This window comes from Dermacentor albipictus, chromosome 1 (genome assembly GCF_038994185.2).
Source record: "Dermacentor albipictus isolate Rhodes 1998 colony chromosome 1, USDA_Dalb.pri_finalv2, whole genome shotgun sequence".
Lineage (NCBI taxonomy): Eukaryota > Metazoa > Arthropoda > Arachnida > Ixodida > Ixodidae > Dermacentor > Dermacentor albipictus.
In genome coordinates, this window is record NC_091821.1 from 166,517,721 (window position 1) to 166,537,855 (window position 20,135).

The 20,135-nt window shown below is 47.3% G+C and overlaps 1 protein-coding gene across 21 annotated transcripts in view; it reads right to left on the reverse strand.

Moving 5' to 3' along the window:
* Positions 1–20,135, reverse strand: part of LOC135911558 (uncharacterized) — a 412,939-nt gene that overhangs the window by 314,075 nt on the left and 78,729 nt on the right. For 12 of the 21 annotated variants that reach the window (XM_065443897.1, XM_065443905.1, XM_070528848.1 and 9 more), the window contains exon 1: positions 82–291. The exons of 6 other annotated variants lie outside the window; for them this stretch is intronic. In XM_065443897.1, coding sequence (XP_065299969.1) covers positions 82–276 — 195 coding nt within the window. In that variant the 5' untranslated portion in view covers positions 277–291. Of the gene's footprint in view, positions 1–81; positions 292–4,004; positions 4,343–11,712; positions 11,870–13,258; positions 13,505–20,135 lie in introns of those variants that run through there. 3 more of the 21 variants (XM_070528870.1, XM_070528864.1, XM_070528867.1) reach the window with 3 other exon arrangements.

A 20,135-nucleotide genomic window follows, 5' to 3' on the forward strand; every position in this document is an offset into this window, starting at 1 on the left:
AAAAGGATTCAATACAGTTTCACCAAACCCACAGGCATGCAGCAAAGAGCCATTAGCTGCAACTGCAAACTACAGTCTCACCACTAAATGTAAGCGCTCCTCCAACCCTTCATTGGTGATTTCTGGTGGAAACACAGGCAAAGCTTCCAGGTGAGATGAGCCTCCACGCAGATAACTCACAATTGCAGCCACGGATGAGAAAACAACATAGATCCATCCATAGAAAGCAGAAAACGCACCACTGTGCCTTAGATTCTGGGACTCATCTGCATCCATCTCTGCCACTAACCAAGCTAGTGCCCATGGCAAACCCACACAACTGAATGTCTCGACAGCCGGCATAGGGGCAAGCCAGCAATGGCCTTGAGCAGGTACAGCCTCTCTCCAAAGATTCCGTGAAATTGGCATGACTTGGGATTCCACGCTTTTTGAGGGCCTGTTTTTCTCACACGTTGGTCTGCCAGTTAGCTAGGCTTACGAAGTTCTCCCTACTAGGCAGGCAAGGTCTACTGTAATGACACCAATCTTCAAGCATTCTAAACAGCCAAAAGAACACCTGCAAACAGCTTAACGATGCGTAACTGTTACCAGTACTGTTGCATTGATTTGAGAAAACATTCACTAGCCCTGACCATAACCTCAATGAACAAAAGAATCCTTTCTGGTGCTAACTATGAAGACATCTACTTCGGAAAGAAAGCCAACAAAAATGTTCCTGTATGTCTGTATGTTTCGCACTGTGTAGACTGTCATAGGTCTCTCTTTGTTTTTATTCAAGATGGAAATAAACTATTATTATTATTATTGTTGTTGTTGTTGTTGTTGTTGACACACAGATGTGTTTTGCAATACCTGCAATGACATTCATGGTTTTACTGAATATGACAGTTGCCAAAACCATTCAGCTTGCAATCACTGTGCACCTATTACCTGATATGCTGATTTAGACTCCCTTTCATCATTACTAATTACTCGGGGTGTGTGAATATTTTAAATTTTGAATACGAATAAAACAGTCATTGCTATTCATCTTAGAGAATTCACTATTCGATGTTATTGAATATTGCTTTGGTTTGAATATAAGGCACAGCAGCACTAATTGGAGTCTACAGTGAGGAACAGATGCAAATGGTTACTGCCCAGACCGATTCCAGTGTAAGGAAGCTGAGGTCGTTGAGAGGCACTAGTTGCTGAGCAATTGCATAGAGTAGCTAACTCCTGCTCAGTAATTTTCAGTCATTCAATAAGGATGCCTCATATTAGAGCAGATTACAAACTTTTTCTTCAATCTCGGCAAAGCAATTTATTAAATGAACACTCCCACCAATTTTGCATCCTTTAAAAAGGTTGTGTGGTTCTGTACCATTGCACTTCAATCCTTCAACAATCACAGCACTCTACACACATCTGGTGAAGTGCCCTTTCCTGTCTTTCATTTCTGTCATTGTGATGGTGTGGCAGATATCATTCGCCTTTCAGTTGTTTCTCACCTACAAACTCCTCAGCTGACCGGAACTCCTAGTCTGAACAGCAATACATCTACGAATTGATGTAAATATGCCTTCTTTTTAACCAAACAGATACCCTCACAGCCTTTCTATTTTACTTTATTTAGAAGCAGAATATTCTGAAGTCGATTCGATATTCAAAGGTAGTCTTTTCTCAGACATTCATATTCAATTCAGAAATTTTGCTATTCAAACACCCCTAGTAATTACCTTGCACAGCTAGAACTCAAAGCCAGTGACAAGCACATGATATAGCCCATCATAACATCTTGGGAATTTGTGCATGGTTGTGATCACACAGGCAAATCACATGACTGCTGTGACAAATTTGAATGGCTGATCCCAAAAGGTCACCCCATAATATTTCATTGACTTTTAGTATTTTCTGACATTCAAATTTGACAATGTTATAGGCATGCTTTTAACACCTGCTGAATTTGCTGTCTAGAAATTGTCCGACACAAAAAAACACTTCCTCTACCCCTTTCAATAAAATTTCTGTGGTCCTCTTATAAACTATGTCCTGTATTATAAACGTTCAAGGTTAATTATACTAAACAATTTGGAGTTTTCTATGTGTGTTTTTCTCTGGAGAATAACAAATTTAATTAAACTGCACATATCTTGGCCACAGATTTCATTTTTAGAAAAAATATTGTGCTTACTACAATCCAACTGCTTTTCTCAATGCAAGTGGCAGATTTCAACAGATACAGTAAAACCTTGTTATGACGTAGTTGAAGGGGCAGCAGAGTTTGCTTTGTTATATGCTTCATTATAACGTCTGCCCTCACGGACAGCATTGCCCGCTGGGGAGGTGAGTTACCACTGGGTATGATGAAGCCAAAGTGCGCAATCATTGCATCCTACCGATACATGGGGCAGGAACTTAAAAAGGATGGAATCTGGAGAAGAGGGCAGTGCAACGAGTGATGGAACGAAAAATGTTAGATGTAACATTATGAGACAGGAAGACAGCAGTATGTATTACACTGCAAACAGGGCTAGCAAATATTCTAGTTGACATTAAAGGAGCACTGAAACACTTTTCTAACTAATCATATAATGGCCTCAATATTAAAGAATGTCGTCCCATGAATCTCATGCCGCATAAATTTCTCTAATCCTTTAACTATATATAGGTGGAGTTACTGCACCGATACCCCGCTTTATCTTCCTTTTTGTCTCCGCTAGCATATGGAAGCTACACAGCAAAGCCAAAAGGGCAAAGCCCCGGCCAGAAGTCAAGTGTAACCTTTCAAGAATTGTCATTTTCTTAAAAAGTTATCGGAGTCTATGATCCCCAATACCTGGTGCTGCCATTCATGCTTTTGCATTCTCAGATGACAACGATTGCTTTTAACATGTTCCCTGTCCAGCTCCCAGCTTGTACATGTCTTCTGCAGGATTCGCATGGTTGTGGAACGGAAATTGTGCAATAATACAGTTTCAACAGCTAAACATTTTCACCTGGGTTAGTATAGTTTTTATGGGCATATTTTCGCCAACGATCAACGTCTTATGCCGGGAGAAAAGCCATAAAAAACCCCAATAATAACCTTATAGGCTTAAAAACAAAATATAACTTTTCGAGGGATATAAAATGCAAACGATGGTACTGATGGGCAAGTGAAACTTTTGCTCGACAGCCACCGAATCGCCGCACACGTGGATGCTTTGGAACAGAAATCTTAGCCAAAAAATAATAAGACACTCCTCTTGGTTCTCACTAAACAACGTGCCGTGATGAACGCTGCATGTTGATTAGCAGCCACTTGGAGATGCCCATGCCTAGGCTGTATATAAACTACAGCGCGCAGGTGCCACCGACGTGGCGTGGGAAGAAAGGCGGTCACGCTTTATCCAGAGCAAGATCCGACCTACTAATGTGCCAGATAAAACGCGCGGTTTACGATAACACCGCGTAGCTGTACGAATGCGCGCGCCCGTGCGATGCACTCGCCCTCTCCGCTATTTCCTATTAGTAGCGCCGATTTCCTCTGGGCGCGAACGCGCACAGTGATTCAGCGGGCCAGGATCTACGAACTTTTGCTGGGTATCACCGGATAAGCGCATTCCGCTATAATACGGCCTTCGGGACACGTCTATCAGCGGTGATCCGAAAACGAGCGCTCGACACATGCAGTTGCGGCCTGCGCAAATGTGCAAAAAGAACAAAAGAAAAAAAAAGACTGCCTGGTTGACGTTCATGCGAACTGCAGAACCAACTGCTCCAAGCCATCTTTCCAGCAGATTACGAATACATGCCATTTGCCGAAGCCCAAAAAGGTGCACGCCCACTGAGCAAGGCTGGCTTGTTCTCCCAATCAAAGCGCTTCCGCAAGCTCCGGTCCGCAAATGCATCCGCGTGTTTACATGACCGCGAAGCTACAAGCGCTCGTAACACAGCTACGTACACCAGGCAGTGTACGTAGCTCTGTGCACGAGAGGATGGCAACTCATTACATCGCGCGATACAGTTCAAAATGAATTTACCTGCTGTTCTCCTTCAGTAACCATGGTTACCGGCCGCTTGTGCAGCTTAAAGAAGCAGCCTACATCGCCGAGACGATCCCTTCGAAGAGGCGACGAGTTCGCCGGCGCCGAAGAGTTGTGTCGATGCTCTTAACGGCCGATATGCTTGGTTGCTTCTACGCAGGTCAACGGGGCGCGGTTTCGTTGCCTAAATTACGTTTTCGATGACGAAACGCTGTTCAAAACCTTACCAAGAACACGGAACCCGGCGAGACAACCTGAAACGAAGCGGCGTCGCGGCGCGTCAGACGCCAGTATTGATTCAGCGCAGCGCGCATGCGCGGGCGATCTGCTTCTGCCGAAGATGGCGGCGCCTGGCGTGCCTCCGCCTCCGCGCGACGCTCCGTGCTCCGTGATTCGCCTCCAAGCAAGATTCGCGCGCGGAATGCTTCACGAGTGCTGATCGCATCGCCTACTCGTATTCAGGGACACTAATGTGTTATGCCGGAATACTTGTTCCTATGTTGCTTTCATTGGTGGAGAGGACAGGGGACACGGAAGTGTGGTCAGCGTGCACAGCTGAGTTATTGGGAGGGATTTCGTCGTATGGGAGGGATTTCGTCGTATGGTTTTATCAAGGCGGTGAAAAATATGTGACATCAATAGGCGCACTTGTGAATATTACTGATGTGTCGTTCTTAAATACTATCAGTAAATTTCAGTGCCGCGCATATTTGCACACATGAATTGCTTTGACGGCTAAGTCATTTGGTATGGTTTTCCTGGTAATTTCGAATGTAATTACGAATACACAGTTTAACATAGTATATGCGGGATGTCTTTCAGACAGGTGCGTCAGAAGCACTAGTCGGAAGTGTTTATTGAATGGGAGGGGGATTGAGGTTATTACACTCTTTAAAAAGTTTACATCCCTTGGGTTGTATCCTGGTCCGCTATTTAGTAGCGATGCCTTATGCCTTATTTTATGCTATTCTTATCATCCACCACACACGGCCGCCCGATCCCATTGATAATGTGGGCAGACCGTCGCTCTGACCTCTGGCCAAGCGCGAAAAGTCTGAAAAAAGAATAGAATCGGAAAAGGCATCGCTACAAAATACCGGCCCTGTCCCACAACAATAATCGTTATCTGTCTTGCCCGCATTTCGTTTAATGACTGCATTCTCGACACGAAAGTAGCGGGCGCGGCGTTTTCAAGAAAGCAAACGCAAGAAATCGAGATGAACGATTATCGTTGTAGGACAAGATAAGCCCCAAAGTGCGTAAACGTTTTTAAGAGTATACTTTTAAAACGGTCGCATCCTTTGGGGCGTATATTTGTCCCACAACACACTCCACTCTTATGCAAAGTTACACCCCTTGGGGTGTATCTCTGCCACACAACGATAATCGTCATCTGCCTTGCTTGCGTTTCCTTCCTTGAAAACGCCGCGCTCGCTACTTTCCTGTCGGGGATGCTATGTCATGCTGATAACGCGCATGTCGTTCGTTACTGGGGGGTACCGGGCTCGCAGCGTTAAAGAAAGGAAATGCGGACAAGACAGATGACGTTTATTGCTGCGTGGCAAGATACGACTCAAAGGGTGTGAACATAGAGTTCTTTAACGCTGCGCGCCCGGTACTTCCAAGTCACGAACGGCATGCGCGTTATCAGCATGACAGAGAATTTTTGACAGGAAAGTAACGACCACAGCGTTTTCAAGGAAGGGAATGCGGGCAAGACGGATACGATTATCGTTGTGTGGCAAATATACACCCCAAAGCGTGTAAATGTTTTTTAGAGTGCAATGCACTCTTTAAAGTATTTACACTCTTTGGGACTTACCTTGTCCCACAACAATAGTTGTCATCTACCTTGCCCGCATTTCCTTTCTTTCGTGCTGCGAACCCGGTACTTCCAAGTCACGAACGGCTTGCGCGTTATCAGCGTGACACAGCATTCTCCACAAGAAAGCAGCGAGCGCCGAGTTTTCAAGAAAGGAAACGCAAGCAAGGCAGATGACGACTATCGTTGTGGGCAAATATACACCCCAAGTTGCAACCGTTTTAAGAGTGTAATTGTCATCTGTCTTGCCTGCGTTTCCTTTCTTAAAAACTCGGCGTCCGCTACCTTTCTGTCGAGACTGCCTTCTCTTCCACCTGTGTCTCACAAAAATGGCCTTGTCTAAACATCGTACATGCGCTTTTTCTAACTCATTCCCCATCAATCCTTCTTTTTTATGTTCTTGTTTGCAATGTACTCAGATTCACGTTAACAAAATCTGTAGTTTCTCACGTGACGTAGCTCTTAACTGTCTTAATTGCATTAGAACTGTTCGGAAGAGCAGATGTCAGCCAATAGTGATGTTGGACATAACATTGGCGAAGGGAGCCGGCCAATGGCCAAGAGTAGTTACGAACAAAATGCTTTGTTAATTCATCCTTTCCCCCTTCTTTCTTTTTTTTTAATTCTGCGAGCCGCTTCACGGTGAAGAAGAGCTACACCTTGTGGATGCAAAAGTCGGAGACAGCGTACTGGCTTTGCCGCGACAATGACACCGCTAAACGCAAAATTATTACCGCCGTGCTAATGCTCGCGGCAACAGCGCGCGCCGCGCGGGAGCGTGGCGCCAGGACGTGAGGCTATAGAGCCAGTGATGACGCGTAGGTTATCACCAATGTTGTCTCATTCTGATACCCCCTTGTTGTTATTATTTGTTTGAGTGTGCTGTCATTGTATGTTCTCTGCACTATTTTCCGTCCGCTGCAGAGTCGCTTTGTACCTATTCCAATCCATTCAGATAAAGCTATTCATATAGCAGACACCGTCGACGAAGTCACCGTCAGAAGTCACTCCAAAATCGACTTCGTCCGTAGGACTGCATCAGATGGGACTGCATGCAGATCGAAGCATGCTGGCCCCTCGCATGCAAATGGCGCCGAGAACCACACTCTTACCCCGCCTGCCGCCCTCTCCTCTAAGTGCCCCGAGAAAAAGAGAAAAAAAAAACAGGAAGAAATGAAAAGCGACCGTTTCATCTCTTTTCAGCAGGGCGCCCCCATTCAAAAGGACTGAGGGGCAAGTAAGGACGGTGAGCTTTTCTGAAAGCACAAGAGCCGCACAGACGTCGGTGTTTGGGCTCGCGCGGGAGGGCAGAACAGGAAGCTGCTCACCACGCAGCTGGGGTCCCACGACGCGAGCCAGCCATTGAGCGTTGCGTGTGCACTACACTCGTCTGGGCACTCGGGCATGTGTGGCCCTTACAGTATGCGTATACAGTCATTAGCGGGGCAAAACGTGGAAGAGAGGCGGCGTACCTTCTGACGCTCCGGCTGAAGCTCAGGGCACGTCCTGCAAGATCAAAGATACCGTGCGTGGTCCTCAGCCTCACAGTATCTCGGAAGTCATTCCAGAACCAATAGGAAATGCTCTAGCAGTACAGAATGCGTCGCACTTGAGCCGGGGAGTGCCCGCTAGCGAGGTTCGTGCGTGAGCTTCATCGCTCACATGCACTGCTAGCCGCAGGCACTGCCGTCACTGCACATTTCCGTGCACAGCGAACGCCACACTGCCGTGAGCTGGCGATGACGTACTTGAGGAAGCGAATGACAGCGCAGATTTTGGTTGCTTATTAGCAGAAACCAAAGCAGGCACACAGCACGCTGAGAACTTGTTGCGGTAGTCAAAGCATTTCAAGCGGCCGCATCGTAGTAACCAAGCACTGCCGCCTGCGCTGCAGCTGTCCTTGTCATAATCATATACCTTTGGGGCCGAATTCACAAAGCGTTACATTCGTAAGTGTTCTTCGTCATTGGTAGGTCGCCTTCGCTAAGAGGTCCAGCATCACGATCGGCTGGAATTTGACCTCACGAAGAATTCTAGAGTAAGAGCTTTCTGAGTCTTCGGGGCCTGGACCATTACTATATGCCAGCTAACGTTAACCAAACTGTTCAAAGAAGAAGAAAAAAAAAGCATTTAGAAAACACCGTGCAAGATACAATTTTAAGATCTACGGAGTTCTTCAAACATCTGACAACCTAACACCGTAGGTCTTATAGTTGTATCTTGCACCGCGTTCTTTAAATTTTTTTTTTCTTTAACAGCTTGGGTAACGTTAGCTGGGTGCCGCCGGCAGTGTCAGCGTTAGAGGCGTTCATGGACAAGAGTTTTTTTATGCGAAAGCATCAAATGGCTCATTGAGCGTGAACGTCGGTGTCTGTAGCAGCGAAACGGCACCTACATTCCCAGTGGCTGCTACGCGTCGAGGGAGCAGAGCGGGCGAAAGGGGAAACCTGCTGCCACGCTGGCGCGCCAGGTGTTGCGTGAGCGGAGAGGGGTCCCTTGGCAGCGTATGCTCGATCTCGCCTGCGTTCTAACTTCACCTCGGTAATCGCTATAAGCAAGTTAATGAATAAAAACCATAATAAATTCGAAAGGAAAAACGTCGGCGGTAGTGAGTTTCGAACCTACGACCCCACGCTCAGAAACTGTCTCTCAGCCACTAGGCTAGCTAGACCAGCGCCTCCTAGATAGCAGGCGTGTGCACTCTGCTTTACGACATCATGCTACTTGGGCCGAAATATTCGACGTCAAGCTCGACGTGACGAAAGCGATGACCTCATAATCTCCGCAGCTTACTAGGGAGCGCCCCCATTAGATTCTATGACAGTCGGGAAAGGTAGCATAACGTCACGGATCGAAGTGTACCGGCCTAGTGCTATCTAGGAGGGGTTGGTTTGCCAAGCATCTCAACGCGCTCGCTTGCCCGCGAGGAGTTCGTAACTCGAAGGGCCGCTCAGCAGCGTGCAAGTGGAAATTAATGTTTTCGCATTCACAACTTATAAGTGCTTAGGTGTCCTCGGATTTTTTTCTTCGCCCTGCAGCGATAGTGAAGCAAAGGATAAGGAGGCGGCCTGACGACGACAGATTTATGTCGATGACAACTGTCGTCGTCAGCGTAACGGAACAGACAGACAGACAAAGCAAACCCGCAATAATGACTGGGTATTCACGCGCACAAAGAAAAAAAGCTTTTACGCTAGATTTATTCTTAAGAGCAAATTCCAGCTAATCCTGATGCAGGACATTGTTGCGGCTAGAGTGGCGTTCAGGGCGTGGAATCCACCAAGCCCACCGACTACTACGTCAAGTTGTAGAAAATGAAGGAAAAAGGGCTTATTTAGCTTATAGTTACACGGCTCCCGTACGGAAGCCCACTCCATGCAGGAGCAAGTTAAACGTCCAAGTTCACATCAGGACCCTCTGTCCTCACTCTCAAAAAGTCTTGGCTTTTGATGCAGTCGTCTTCCCTAGGCGAGTCGACTAGGGAATATGAAGACTGTCCAGCAGCAAATCACCATCGTCGACTCCGTCGTGATACCACGCCCATGCTTGGAATAACCCGCAGTAACTCCGCCTCTGTAGAGACTGGTTTGGAATATGTGGCAAGAAAGCAACCTGCGCCTATCAAGTCGTCGACATTATTCCCCATTTTTTTCCCCCTTCGCTCAGGCTGCCAGGTAAAGGGCGGGGTGAGGGTCTTTCGTGGAACCCTTTCAGTTGGTGTCCACGCGGTGTTGACCTCTGGATAGGCGCTGATGGATGGTTGGTGATTTGACTTGTGTTAAACGTCCAATCAACGCCTTTGTGGTGTTGAAACGTAACAACAAATCATTAGCGAAGGCGGCCAGCCAGTGGCATAGAGCACTTACGTACGAACGATAAGCTTGGTAAATACGACCCAGGGTCCGTATTAAAAAAGAAGTTCTTACGCTAGAACTGTTCGTAAGAGCAGATGTCAGCCAATCGTGATGTCCGACATATATTAGGGAACGCGGCCAGCTAATGGCAAACAGTCCTTACGACCGAAAAGCTTTCGTGAATTCGGACCTAGTTATTTACTCAGGTGGAATGATAGTGCAAGATCGTCCTCCGATAACTGGTGCCTGCAAGTAAAAATAGACGGCTGCCATTACCTCACTTCCAAATATCATAATAGCCCTTACCCGCCGTGGTTGCTCAGTGGCTATTGTGTTGGGCTGCTGAGCACGAGGTCGCGGGATCGAAGCCCGGCCACGGCGGCTGCATATCGTGTACTTAAATTCAGGTGCACGTTAAAGAACCCCAGGTGGTCGAAATTTCCAGAGTCCTCCACTACGGCGTGCCTCGTAATCAGAAAGTGGTTTTGGCACGTAAAACCCCGCGATTTAATTTTTTCAATAATAGCCCTGTCCTTGTGTTTGCAATTATCTTCTCGCTTCACATACCCACGACCGGTACACTTTATACACAAGAAAAACTTCACATGTGCCCACCCGGCGTGCTTCCCTCGTGAATGAACAATGAGTGCGACTTCCAGCGCAGGCACAGTATGCCTGCAGTGGATATTTCTTTTTTTCTTTCCCCTCATTTGCAGGAGGTTTTCTTAGGCGTTGTGCGAAGGCCTCGCGGGGCCAGCTAATTGAGAAAGTTTTTCGTTTACAAGTAACCATCCTAGTTGTTGGTCGGTTTAAGCGTGCGCAGACCGGAAGCATTTCGAGCCCTCCTCCCCACATTGAGGCGACGGCTATTTCGGACGCTGGCCCGTCGCCGTGGCACCGAGCCAGTCTGGTGAGGAGACGGACCGTTCGGCTTCGGCCAACGCGCGCTCAGCCGCCGCTTCAGCTCCCGCCGCCCTCAACATCAGGGACATCGGCAATGAAACACACTAGGAGAAAAAAAAATGGGTCACCGCGTCGGCTGCTTCTGAAAGGGTGCAAGATGGAAATTGGGGCTGGATTCACAAAGCTATTTCTCATTCGTAAGAACGAACTGCCTGGTGTCCGCCTTTGCTATCACCACCATCGCTACTCAAGTTGGCCCGCACGTGCCCATTCATACGAATCGCAAGAGGGGCTAGCTGCTTCTGAGCTGACATCATTATATCGATTTGGCATATCGTGTTCGCCTTTTTCATTGCGTTCGTGTCATATTATTCTCCTTTGAGCAAGTTTTACGAATTATCGGTGCGCACGTAAACAGTATTGTGAATCAGAGAACAAATGTTTGTCATTTGTCGGCGCCTTCCCTCATCACGTTCGATATCAGGACTTTTCAGCTATAGTTCTTACAAACCATTTTTACGCATGAAATAATTAGCACATTTTAACCTGAATTGGCAAAGCTGTATACATGCCACAAAACGGTTCCTAAGAACAGGCGTCGCGGCCAGTCATGACGAGTGAAACAACAGTGAAGACGCCTACCAGTGGATAAGCAGTGCTTAGAGTACAATTAATATCTCTTATGAGTGCAACCAATAGCGAAATATTGAAAGGAAGCAAATTTAGTCATACACGCACAATAAAAGGACGCGGGTTGCCGCGTCGTCTGGTATAAGATATTCCAGGCAGTTATCTGGGCGGACGAATTTGCGACTGCTAATAAGACGATATTCTGGACGCGCGTATAACATGCCACATAAGCGAGTCTCGAGCGCTGCATATGAGATACGCACAGCATACATATTCCGTCTACATCCTCAAAATGAACATATAAAATCGCGATGGTCCAGTTCATTAGGTATGCACTAAATTGCTGTAGTACGAATATGCACGCAAGAAAAAAAAACTTAAGAATAAAAATAATATTTCACCATAAAAGTGCCTGAAGGCGACAAAGGGACACCTGCAGGCACTTTCTCTAAATTCGTCCCTCGTCACTCCAGATCGAACCGGACGTACGACTTACCAGCGGGCTCTGTGGCATCCGTATCATAGCCAAGTGAAGACTTTCTGCCGCCTCAGCAGCGCACAGCCCTGCAAATGCCTGCGCTGCCCGCGGAATAATGTCGAGCAACCGACGCTGAGGAGGCTCTGTCCTTGTGCCGCAGCGCTTTTTTTTTTTTTGCAATAAAACTGCAGAAGGTTCCGAGCACCTACACTGGATGGAAAGCAATACACTTGCTTGCAGGCAAAATGTGCAGCCGTATACAGCAGCAGAGAACAGGACAGGCACAAGTCGCAGAATGGCTTCAATAGGCGTCCCAAGGGGCACACCACAAAGGCTCTTCCCGAGCGGGAGAAAGGCGAGCTCGCACCACCTTAAAACGCAAGGGCAAAGGTGTTCTCGGCGCAAAATCGCTGCACGGAAGTGTTGCGCGGTGCCACGCTCCCTAGGGTGATATTAAAGATGCTATAGGCCGAGAGGAAGCAGAAGGAAACCTTTGGAGCTACGCGGAGAGGCAGACGCCGAGTTTTGACGAGGACGTGGTGGGGTCTCCCGCAGCACTACTTCAAGACGGCGTCAGCATCTCCACCCTTTGGGACGCAACACAGCGCGACGGGAGACGAGGAACTGAGCCTGACCAGACAAGAGACTGGCCGCGACCCAAGGGCGCACACACGGCGGCGGAAGAAGCTGCGCGCTCCTCTGTTCAGTGCCCTTAGCAGACAAGCGCCGACCGCGGCTGAATAAAGAACAGCAGCGTCTTGCGGCGACCGCATCCACAGCGCACGCACGGGCCAGTCGGCGCGCCACAGGCGGAGCTCGACTGCGTCGTAAGCCTCGAGACGCATTTAGCAAGCAGCGCGCTGGCTTACCGCCCGTGCGCCACTCCTGGGATCAAGGTCCGCGCGACATGCTGCGAGAACAAGAGCACGCCTCGTCCAGCTCTCGTGATGCGCGGGTTCAAAGCGCCGACGCCAGCCCGCAGATATGAGGTGGAAGCCCCTCTCTTTTTACGGACGAAATATAAAATTGACGATTAAAATGGGGAGCAGCAATACTGAGTGCACAACCCGGCAAAAAGAGGAAGAAAGTTGACAGACGCAAAAGCGAGCAAGATAACGGTACGCTGAGGCGTGAGGTCTGGCCATTGAAATATGAGATATGGCACGCTAGATCATGAAATCGTTAACGTTTCCGAAGCTCAGGCAGGTATAAAAGTGGAGAAGACAGCGTGTGTGAATATATATATATATATATATATATATATATATATATGCGGAGAGAGAGGAAGTTGCCAGTAACGGAAAAGCAGCGCTCTGCAGCACTCTATATACCAGCTATCCTATATATAGCAATCATGTCGTGCGAGCACTCCGTTGAGCCACAGCAATCGATGCTCCGAGTTACAAGTTTCAGTAAGTCGGCGAAAGCACTAAATTCGTGGGAACATAAGGAGTAGTTTTTCCCCAGACACATTACCGCTGTTTAGGCAGACAGCATAATTTGGTCAGATCACTATAACGGAGATGCTCACAGCATTCACGTTCGGACCTGCTTCGATACTCACTGCGAGATTGATCGGCATGATAAACGCGGACAACGGGAAGCCTTTCACTCGTTTTCAGTCAGCGATGTTGACGCAGTATTTGGATCCGGTCTTGCTACTAAACTGGCGGCAAGTGCACGTTCACGGAGTCGTCGCTCGGGCAGTCTTGAACCTTCTAAATAATGGATTGTGGCGTTGAACCTTCACGTTCCAACCTAACATGTAGGCCGAGAAACATTGGTCACTGCCATCAATATAACCATCCGCACAGATAACAAAAAACGCGACGGCTATCGTCTACGGTGACCTCGAAAGTGCAGCGCCGTCTTCATACTTTTCTTGTCGACGGACTTGCGGGTTGGTTCTCCGGTTCCTCGCGACTACGCCTCCACTGGGCTCTCATGCACGGGTGCAGAGGTCCGGACCGTATAGCGCGCACTGAGCCGAAGGCGGGTGGCGACCGCGGCGCTTGTCGGCGGGCGGTGTCCCGGACGACACGTACTGCGGCGGCCCACGTGGTGCTCTGGCACTACGCGCGGAATATCGAACCGCGGCCGGTAGGGGGGAGGCGAAACGCCGGGGCCCAGCTGCTGCGGCTTGCACTTATGTGAGTGCACGTTCCGTGTAGCCGGACGAAGCCGGCGCGGCGATCGATGACAAAGAGGCGCGCGCTTCTCTTGACCAGCCTAGGGCACAGATTCAATGGCAGCCCCCTGCGAGCGCTACAGGACGCCTACGTACGCGTATACCCCCACCACCCTGCCACGCCCATATGCAGAGCGGCCCTGGAGGGCGAGTGTGACCGCCGCTGCCGGTCGGATTAGGAAGGGAGACAGTTGCCCTTGCATTATATATACACGTAACGGTAGTGGACGGGGCCGTGAATGCTAGAGTGCCGAAGGCGAAAATCGCCGAATTTTTCTAGAAACACGACAGTGCGACCGTTTTTCTTGAGAGACGCGGGCTCGCTCTTTGCAGATACACGGCGTTGTTACGCAAGACGAACACGGGCGCTGCCAATGCGCGAGGCCTCATTCCGACAACTGCACAACGCCCTTCCCTGCCGCGAATGCGTGCGTTAGCTATTGATTAATATTTATTTTCGCATAGAATATCCCGTCACGATATATGCCGCGTACAATAAATGCAAACCTGTATCAAATGCAATACAACCTATGTCAACGCATATACAGATGTATAGATAGCACGTTATACGTTCCATCCGGAAAGTAATTTTTAAGCAAAATCCGGCAGGGTTGATCATCGATGTGTTTGCGTCCCTGGCTGCGAGTCTTCGTCATGAGTTACTTATGGCATGGGCGGCCTCAAAGAGAGGAAAGTCTTGAGAACCAAGTTGGACGTCGTGTTGTTGACATGCGCTGCACGCGGATACATCTCCGAAAGCGTCGTAAACTATAGGCACGGACCCCGCAAGTGAATACACAGCCACGGGCATGCACATAACGGGGCTTGCCGCTCGCGCGCTTTCCGCTGTTATACGACCCCATAACATGGTCCGACCGCCGCTCGAACATGACCGCATGCGCCCTCCCGTGCACGAGACTATAAGATGCTGCATAATTACAAGCGCGCGCGGAAAGGAGAAACAAACGAAAGCGCAAGTGACAGGAGCTCGAGCGCTACAGTTTAGTGGAAAGCGTAAAGGGTCAATGAAGCTGAGTCCAAGAACTCGCGGAAAGGCATCAGCATACATGGGATGATGATTTCTAAGCTTTGTAGCATTTTTTAAGCGTCACGCGATGCAGATAACATAATTCTAGTCCTAGCGCTGGATTATGCAGAGAGGCGGCCACCACTTGCACGAGAAATCGAAAAAAAAATTTTCTGCTAACAAAAATATCACAAATTAACTTCTTAATGGATTACTTTACGTACGCGTATTGCAACTTACGAATTGTAGCCGATTTCCTTGCAAGGCGCATCCACTTGGATTGAATTTCCAGAACGACATCAGTTCGGAGATATGGGCCATCAAACTCGCCGTAAAGTAGGCATTCTTGTTCGATCTAATATTTTAAAACGTTATTTTATGCATCAAAGCTCAAAAGTAACTGGAACGCCCTTGTATTTCGTCCCACATTTTGGGAAATAATATCTCGAAAATGGTCACATCCTAGATATTCTTTTCAAGTGGATAAGTAACGTCTTGCAAACTCACCGGCTACAATTCGTAAATTGCAATATGTGCCGTAAGATAATTAATTAAAAAGATAGTTATTGAATTTTTTTAATTAGTTGAATATGTGTTTTGATTTCTCGTGTTAGTATAGTAATGTCCGAGTGTTCTAATAATCCAGTTCAACGGCGAGAATTATGTCAAGTGCCCCATGCGATATTCCGGAAACCTTAAATATGATCACCTGGTGTAGCATATCGGCACTGCCACTCATTAGCGCTGCACACATTTAAGAAAAAAAAAAGAAAAAAAACGCGAATACATTTTTTTTAAATCTTCACATATTCGACAGTTTTATGAAAAGAGATAGAAAGAAAGAACCGCACAGGAAACGCTATAAGGGAAAGGGAGCGCTCTCTTTCAGTTTGTCATTTAGTGGGCTGCTTGTTCCTCAGCATTACTTTGCAAATTTCTTGCATCCGCGTAGTGGTCCGTGTAGTGTTAATAATATGCGCTTGCGTCAGACGTGGTGCCCCTTCGGCGGTGATCGCCGTTAAAGCTATAAATATGCAGTTACACACGCCTCTATACTGTATACGTATGCCTATAAATGCATAGCCGTAATTGTGGGCTGTAACCTGGCGACCGTCATTTTAAATGCAATAAATTTGCTGCATCCACCGAAGATACAATGAAGTTTCACTATCTTTAGAAGTGGCAAGTTACTATAGAGGCTTTTGTTCCCTCCAAGCACCACATACGTCCGTGTCACAGGTGTAAGCCACTGCAGCACTAGAAACGCCATTAGACGCAAGGAACAAGCGAACTCGCCGTAACTGTGTCGAACAAAGCGAAACGTGTTTCTTTTGTTGGCTACAAAAGGAACGATCCTTCTGCACGGGCACTGTCAAGAAACAAGCGACGATATTCTCAGCTAAGACGGCGGAACGTTGCGAAACGGTATGGTAAAAGTGTTCCTTTCCCCATTTGCAAAAGACCGGGGGCCGTATTGTCGATCGATCACTCTCGCAGACATTATTTTCAATACGCACTAGATTGGCTAAACCCAGCGGAAATGGGTTCAGAAGGATGGAAAATCGGGCAAGTTGGCATACGTTCATGGTTGCAACAGCGCGATTAAATACACTGGACTGAGGAAAAAAAAGAAGAGAACGGGAGGGGGGGTTGTAGTCAGCGCCATGTGGTGTCACCTTCTTTTCTTAGTCCTTGCTTTAAGTCGCGTTGTTGCAGCCATCAGCGAAAGTGTAAGCAACGAATGAAGTGTCACACATCCTGTTGGCGCTCTTTTTACGCTGCATAGTTACGTTACGCTCAATGCGCTAGCAGGATGCGGCTCACTCGGGAAACATTTGCCAAATAGTACAACCTTCCTGATCACGAGCATTCTACGTAGCCACATCTTCGCGTAAACTTATTGTCTCTGCAAGTTTTCGGTGAAGGCACTCGCGACATCTTGACTCAACAGAGATGCGGGCAGTTTGGTGAGAAGTAAAAATCAAGCGCCAACAAGAGCCGATATCCGAAAGCGATTCATGTAGGGACAAAGCTCAAGAAAACGGGGATAACGACTGGTTCTATAATGTTCTAATTGGGGATGTGCGAACATTCGAAACTTCAGAATAACGAATAGAATATTATCCTATTCGATTCGGTCTTCCAATCGAACAGCTACTATTCGTAAATGAATACATTTTAAATATTTTTCGATTTCAAATCCCCAACTGTGCGTGATCAAGCATAAAATTGGAGCAAAGAGTACGACAAATCTAATTCGGGCGGCCTTAATATATAGACACAAAATACGAAAAGTTACGTCGATCAGTACCCTATTTCGCTCCGGGAGACAGCCGCTTACTGGTAAACCGCCTTCACCAATCGCACTCACCAACGAGTCCTGAGCACGCAAATAAATTGCTTATTCGCTTCTCATGCTCCAGTTGTGCTTTCAATGAACAACGATTCATAACGTGCAATGCAATGACAGAAACTTGCTAGCGTTATGAATATATTAGTGCATAACGATCATTTTACATTAATGGTGAGATCTACTGTTCACTACTCATAAATTATTCGATTTGAATCGCTTCTGGTACTGTTCGATTCGTATTCGATTCGGTCTCAGAAATTACCATTCGCACGCCCCTAGTTCCCAGGGTCTATGAGAGACGCCCACGTGGGAGACTCCGGATTAGTTTTGACCACCTGGAGTTCTTTAACATGCACCCAAGGCGGGGTGCACGAGCGTTTTTGCCTTCTGCCCGCCTCCGGATGCGGCCGCCACAGCCGGCAAGTCGAACCCGGGACCTCGTGCTCCACAGCTGAACGCCATGTAGCCACAGAGCCATCGTGGCATAGCGCAAACAGAGAAGCAGACGTACGAAAGAACAGGACACGTCGCTTCTCATAAATGCGGACATTTTTCTTTCTCTTGCTTTAATATCTTTTTTTCTTACTGCGGCTACTTGTTATAAGCTTGTTCCGAATTCAAAGTCATTGGGTGCACCAAAATAAAATGACATTCGAGTTGCGAGAAGCTTTATGTCTGTCCTGAAACTGAAGTGAAGAACTGTTTGAACTGTAGAGTCTGGAATCGCTTACAAACTGGGAATGCGATACACATGAATTGTTTCATCGGACTCCCTATAACTCCTAGCGACATAATTTTAAACAACTGCATCGGTATAGCTAATCAACCAGCAAGTTGTTGTTGCTGTTGTTGTACTTTAAAGTGCATATCTTGGAAACTCTACTAACTCCTTAGCCAATGCCCCGATATGGGTACTGTACCATAGGCATTCAAAGCAAAGTAACGCACACAAGGACCATCTAAATTTTCCGAAGCTCACCGGTTAATGTTTCTTTCGAGAATTCTGCTTTGCGGCTTCAGCGACGGGAACATTTAGATGACTATTTATGATGTTCTCCATGGCAACACACCTGCCATGCTATATTCACGGAAGTCTCCGTTGCTTAATACACCTCACAGTTCTTCCAATTTCTTGAAATTCTTAAAAAGCTGCAACGCTAATTTTTTTAGAGCCTCGCTTGCAACTATGCGCCCTTTTCCATTATTATTCAAGTTCGTGTTTCGATTGATAAGTTCAATTATTTTTTGCCATAAAATCGTTGTTAAAAGCGCTTGGTTCTTCGCCAGACACTCGCGTATAGGGGGTGATGTACCATTGCTTGGGAACAGGAGCAAAAAAAATTCAGCGGGTCCCGGAGCCTATAGAGCAACGTCGCATTTTCAGAAATCCTATAGACCGGCTCTTAAACGCAAAAAGGATTGCGAATTGGGCGAGTGGGAAGACATTTTTCTTGATTAGCGCACAGAAATTGCCTTGCGTCGTGGCCTACTTTCCAATGTAGAATAGAAAAAAAGAAAGAAACAATTACTAAAAGACTATTTCAACATTTATATGTCTGCTTTATTTAGTTGGTTAGTTAATGCAATTATTGGCTCCAAATTATTATTTCCTCCAATCCTACCCCGCACACGCACACCGCTGGATATCGTGAGCGCCACAGGCAAGGCCGCCCTACATCCCACAAGGTTGCGAAGTTTCGGCGAGACGGACAAAGCACGTGTACCTAGCGGCTTACTGCCGGCGCTCCGTCACGAAATTATCGATGAGCCTGGTGGCGCCAGCGGCCCGCGTCACTTTGTGCGCCGCCGCCCAAGGAGGTCACGGTCAACTGGCACGGCGTGACCAGCAGAGAAGCCGCCAGCGCCGCTACAGGTGCACTGCGGAAGCGTCGCCACATTGGTGCGCAGTGTGCGAAAAGGGGGCGGGCGCCCCCCTTGGGATTGCAGCAGCACTGAGATCGACGCGATGACACATACGGTGATCAGCTGCTTGCACTAAGGAACACGCGCAATAAATTACTTTGACTCGATATTTTCAAAGTCTCAGTCACGTCATTTTTTCTTTTTTTCTTTCTTTCTTTTCGCGAGCACCTTTTTCCAGCTCCACTCGTAAGGGAGAAAAAACATAAGAAGGAGGGAACGTGAACGTTTTGGGAAAGAAAAAGCTTCTGTGTGACTAAACCGAGCCGCAGTTCCTGCTGCTGCGCCACTGACACCACTACAGAGCGCGAATGAATTACATTTTAATACTTATTACGTCCGAAATGAAAGGTTATTTCAAAATGACTTCTTCCCGACTTTACTTGCAACGTGAAGCCGAACTACGTGCAACGCCACCTAATAGTGCATTAAATAATGTAATTAGCAACATGAGGTAATACATTAAATTAAAATATTTCTTGTTTCTTTCCTGTGTGCGTTACTTGGCTCGAGTACTCGACACGAGGTGATGCGAGGAATTATCGGCGCCTTTCGTGTCCTGCATGATGGAGAGCGTCGCGCTCAAAGAACCGAGGGCGGAGGTGAACAGCGGAAGTGTATGGGCGACTATGCAATACATAGGCAATACTTTCGTTATCCACTTAACGTGCCAGCACACACACACACACACACACACACACTATATATATATATATATATATATATATATATATATATATATATATATATATATATATATCCCGTCTCGGCCATTCCGATCGGCAAGCGGTTTCCGGTACTCTTATTATACATTGCTGCGCCGAACGCCTAAGACAAGTTTTACGTGCACCACAGTTCAATATTGCCCACCTATTTCCATATTTTCACGCAATCTTTGCGAAATTTGTACCGTTAAGTACCGACAACACTCAACCACGAGGCCGCAGCCATGG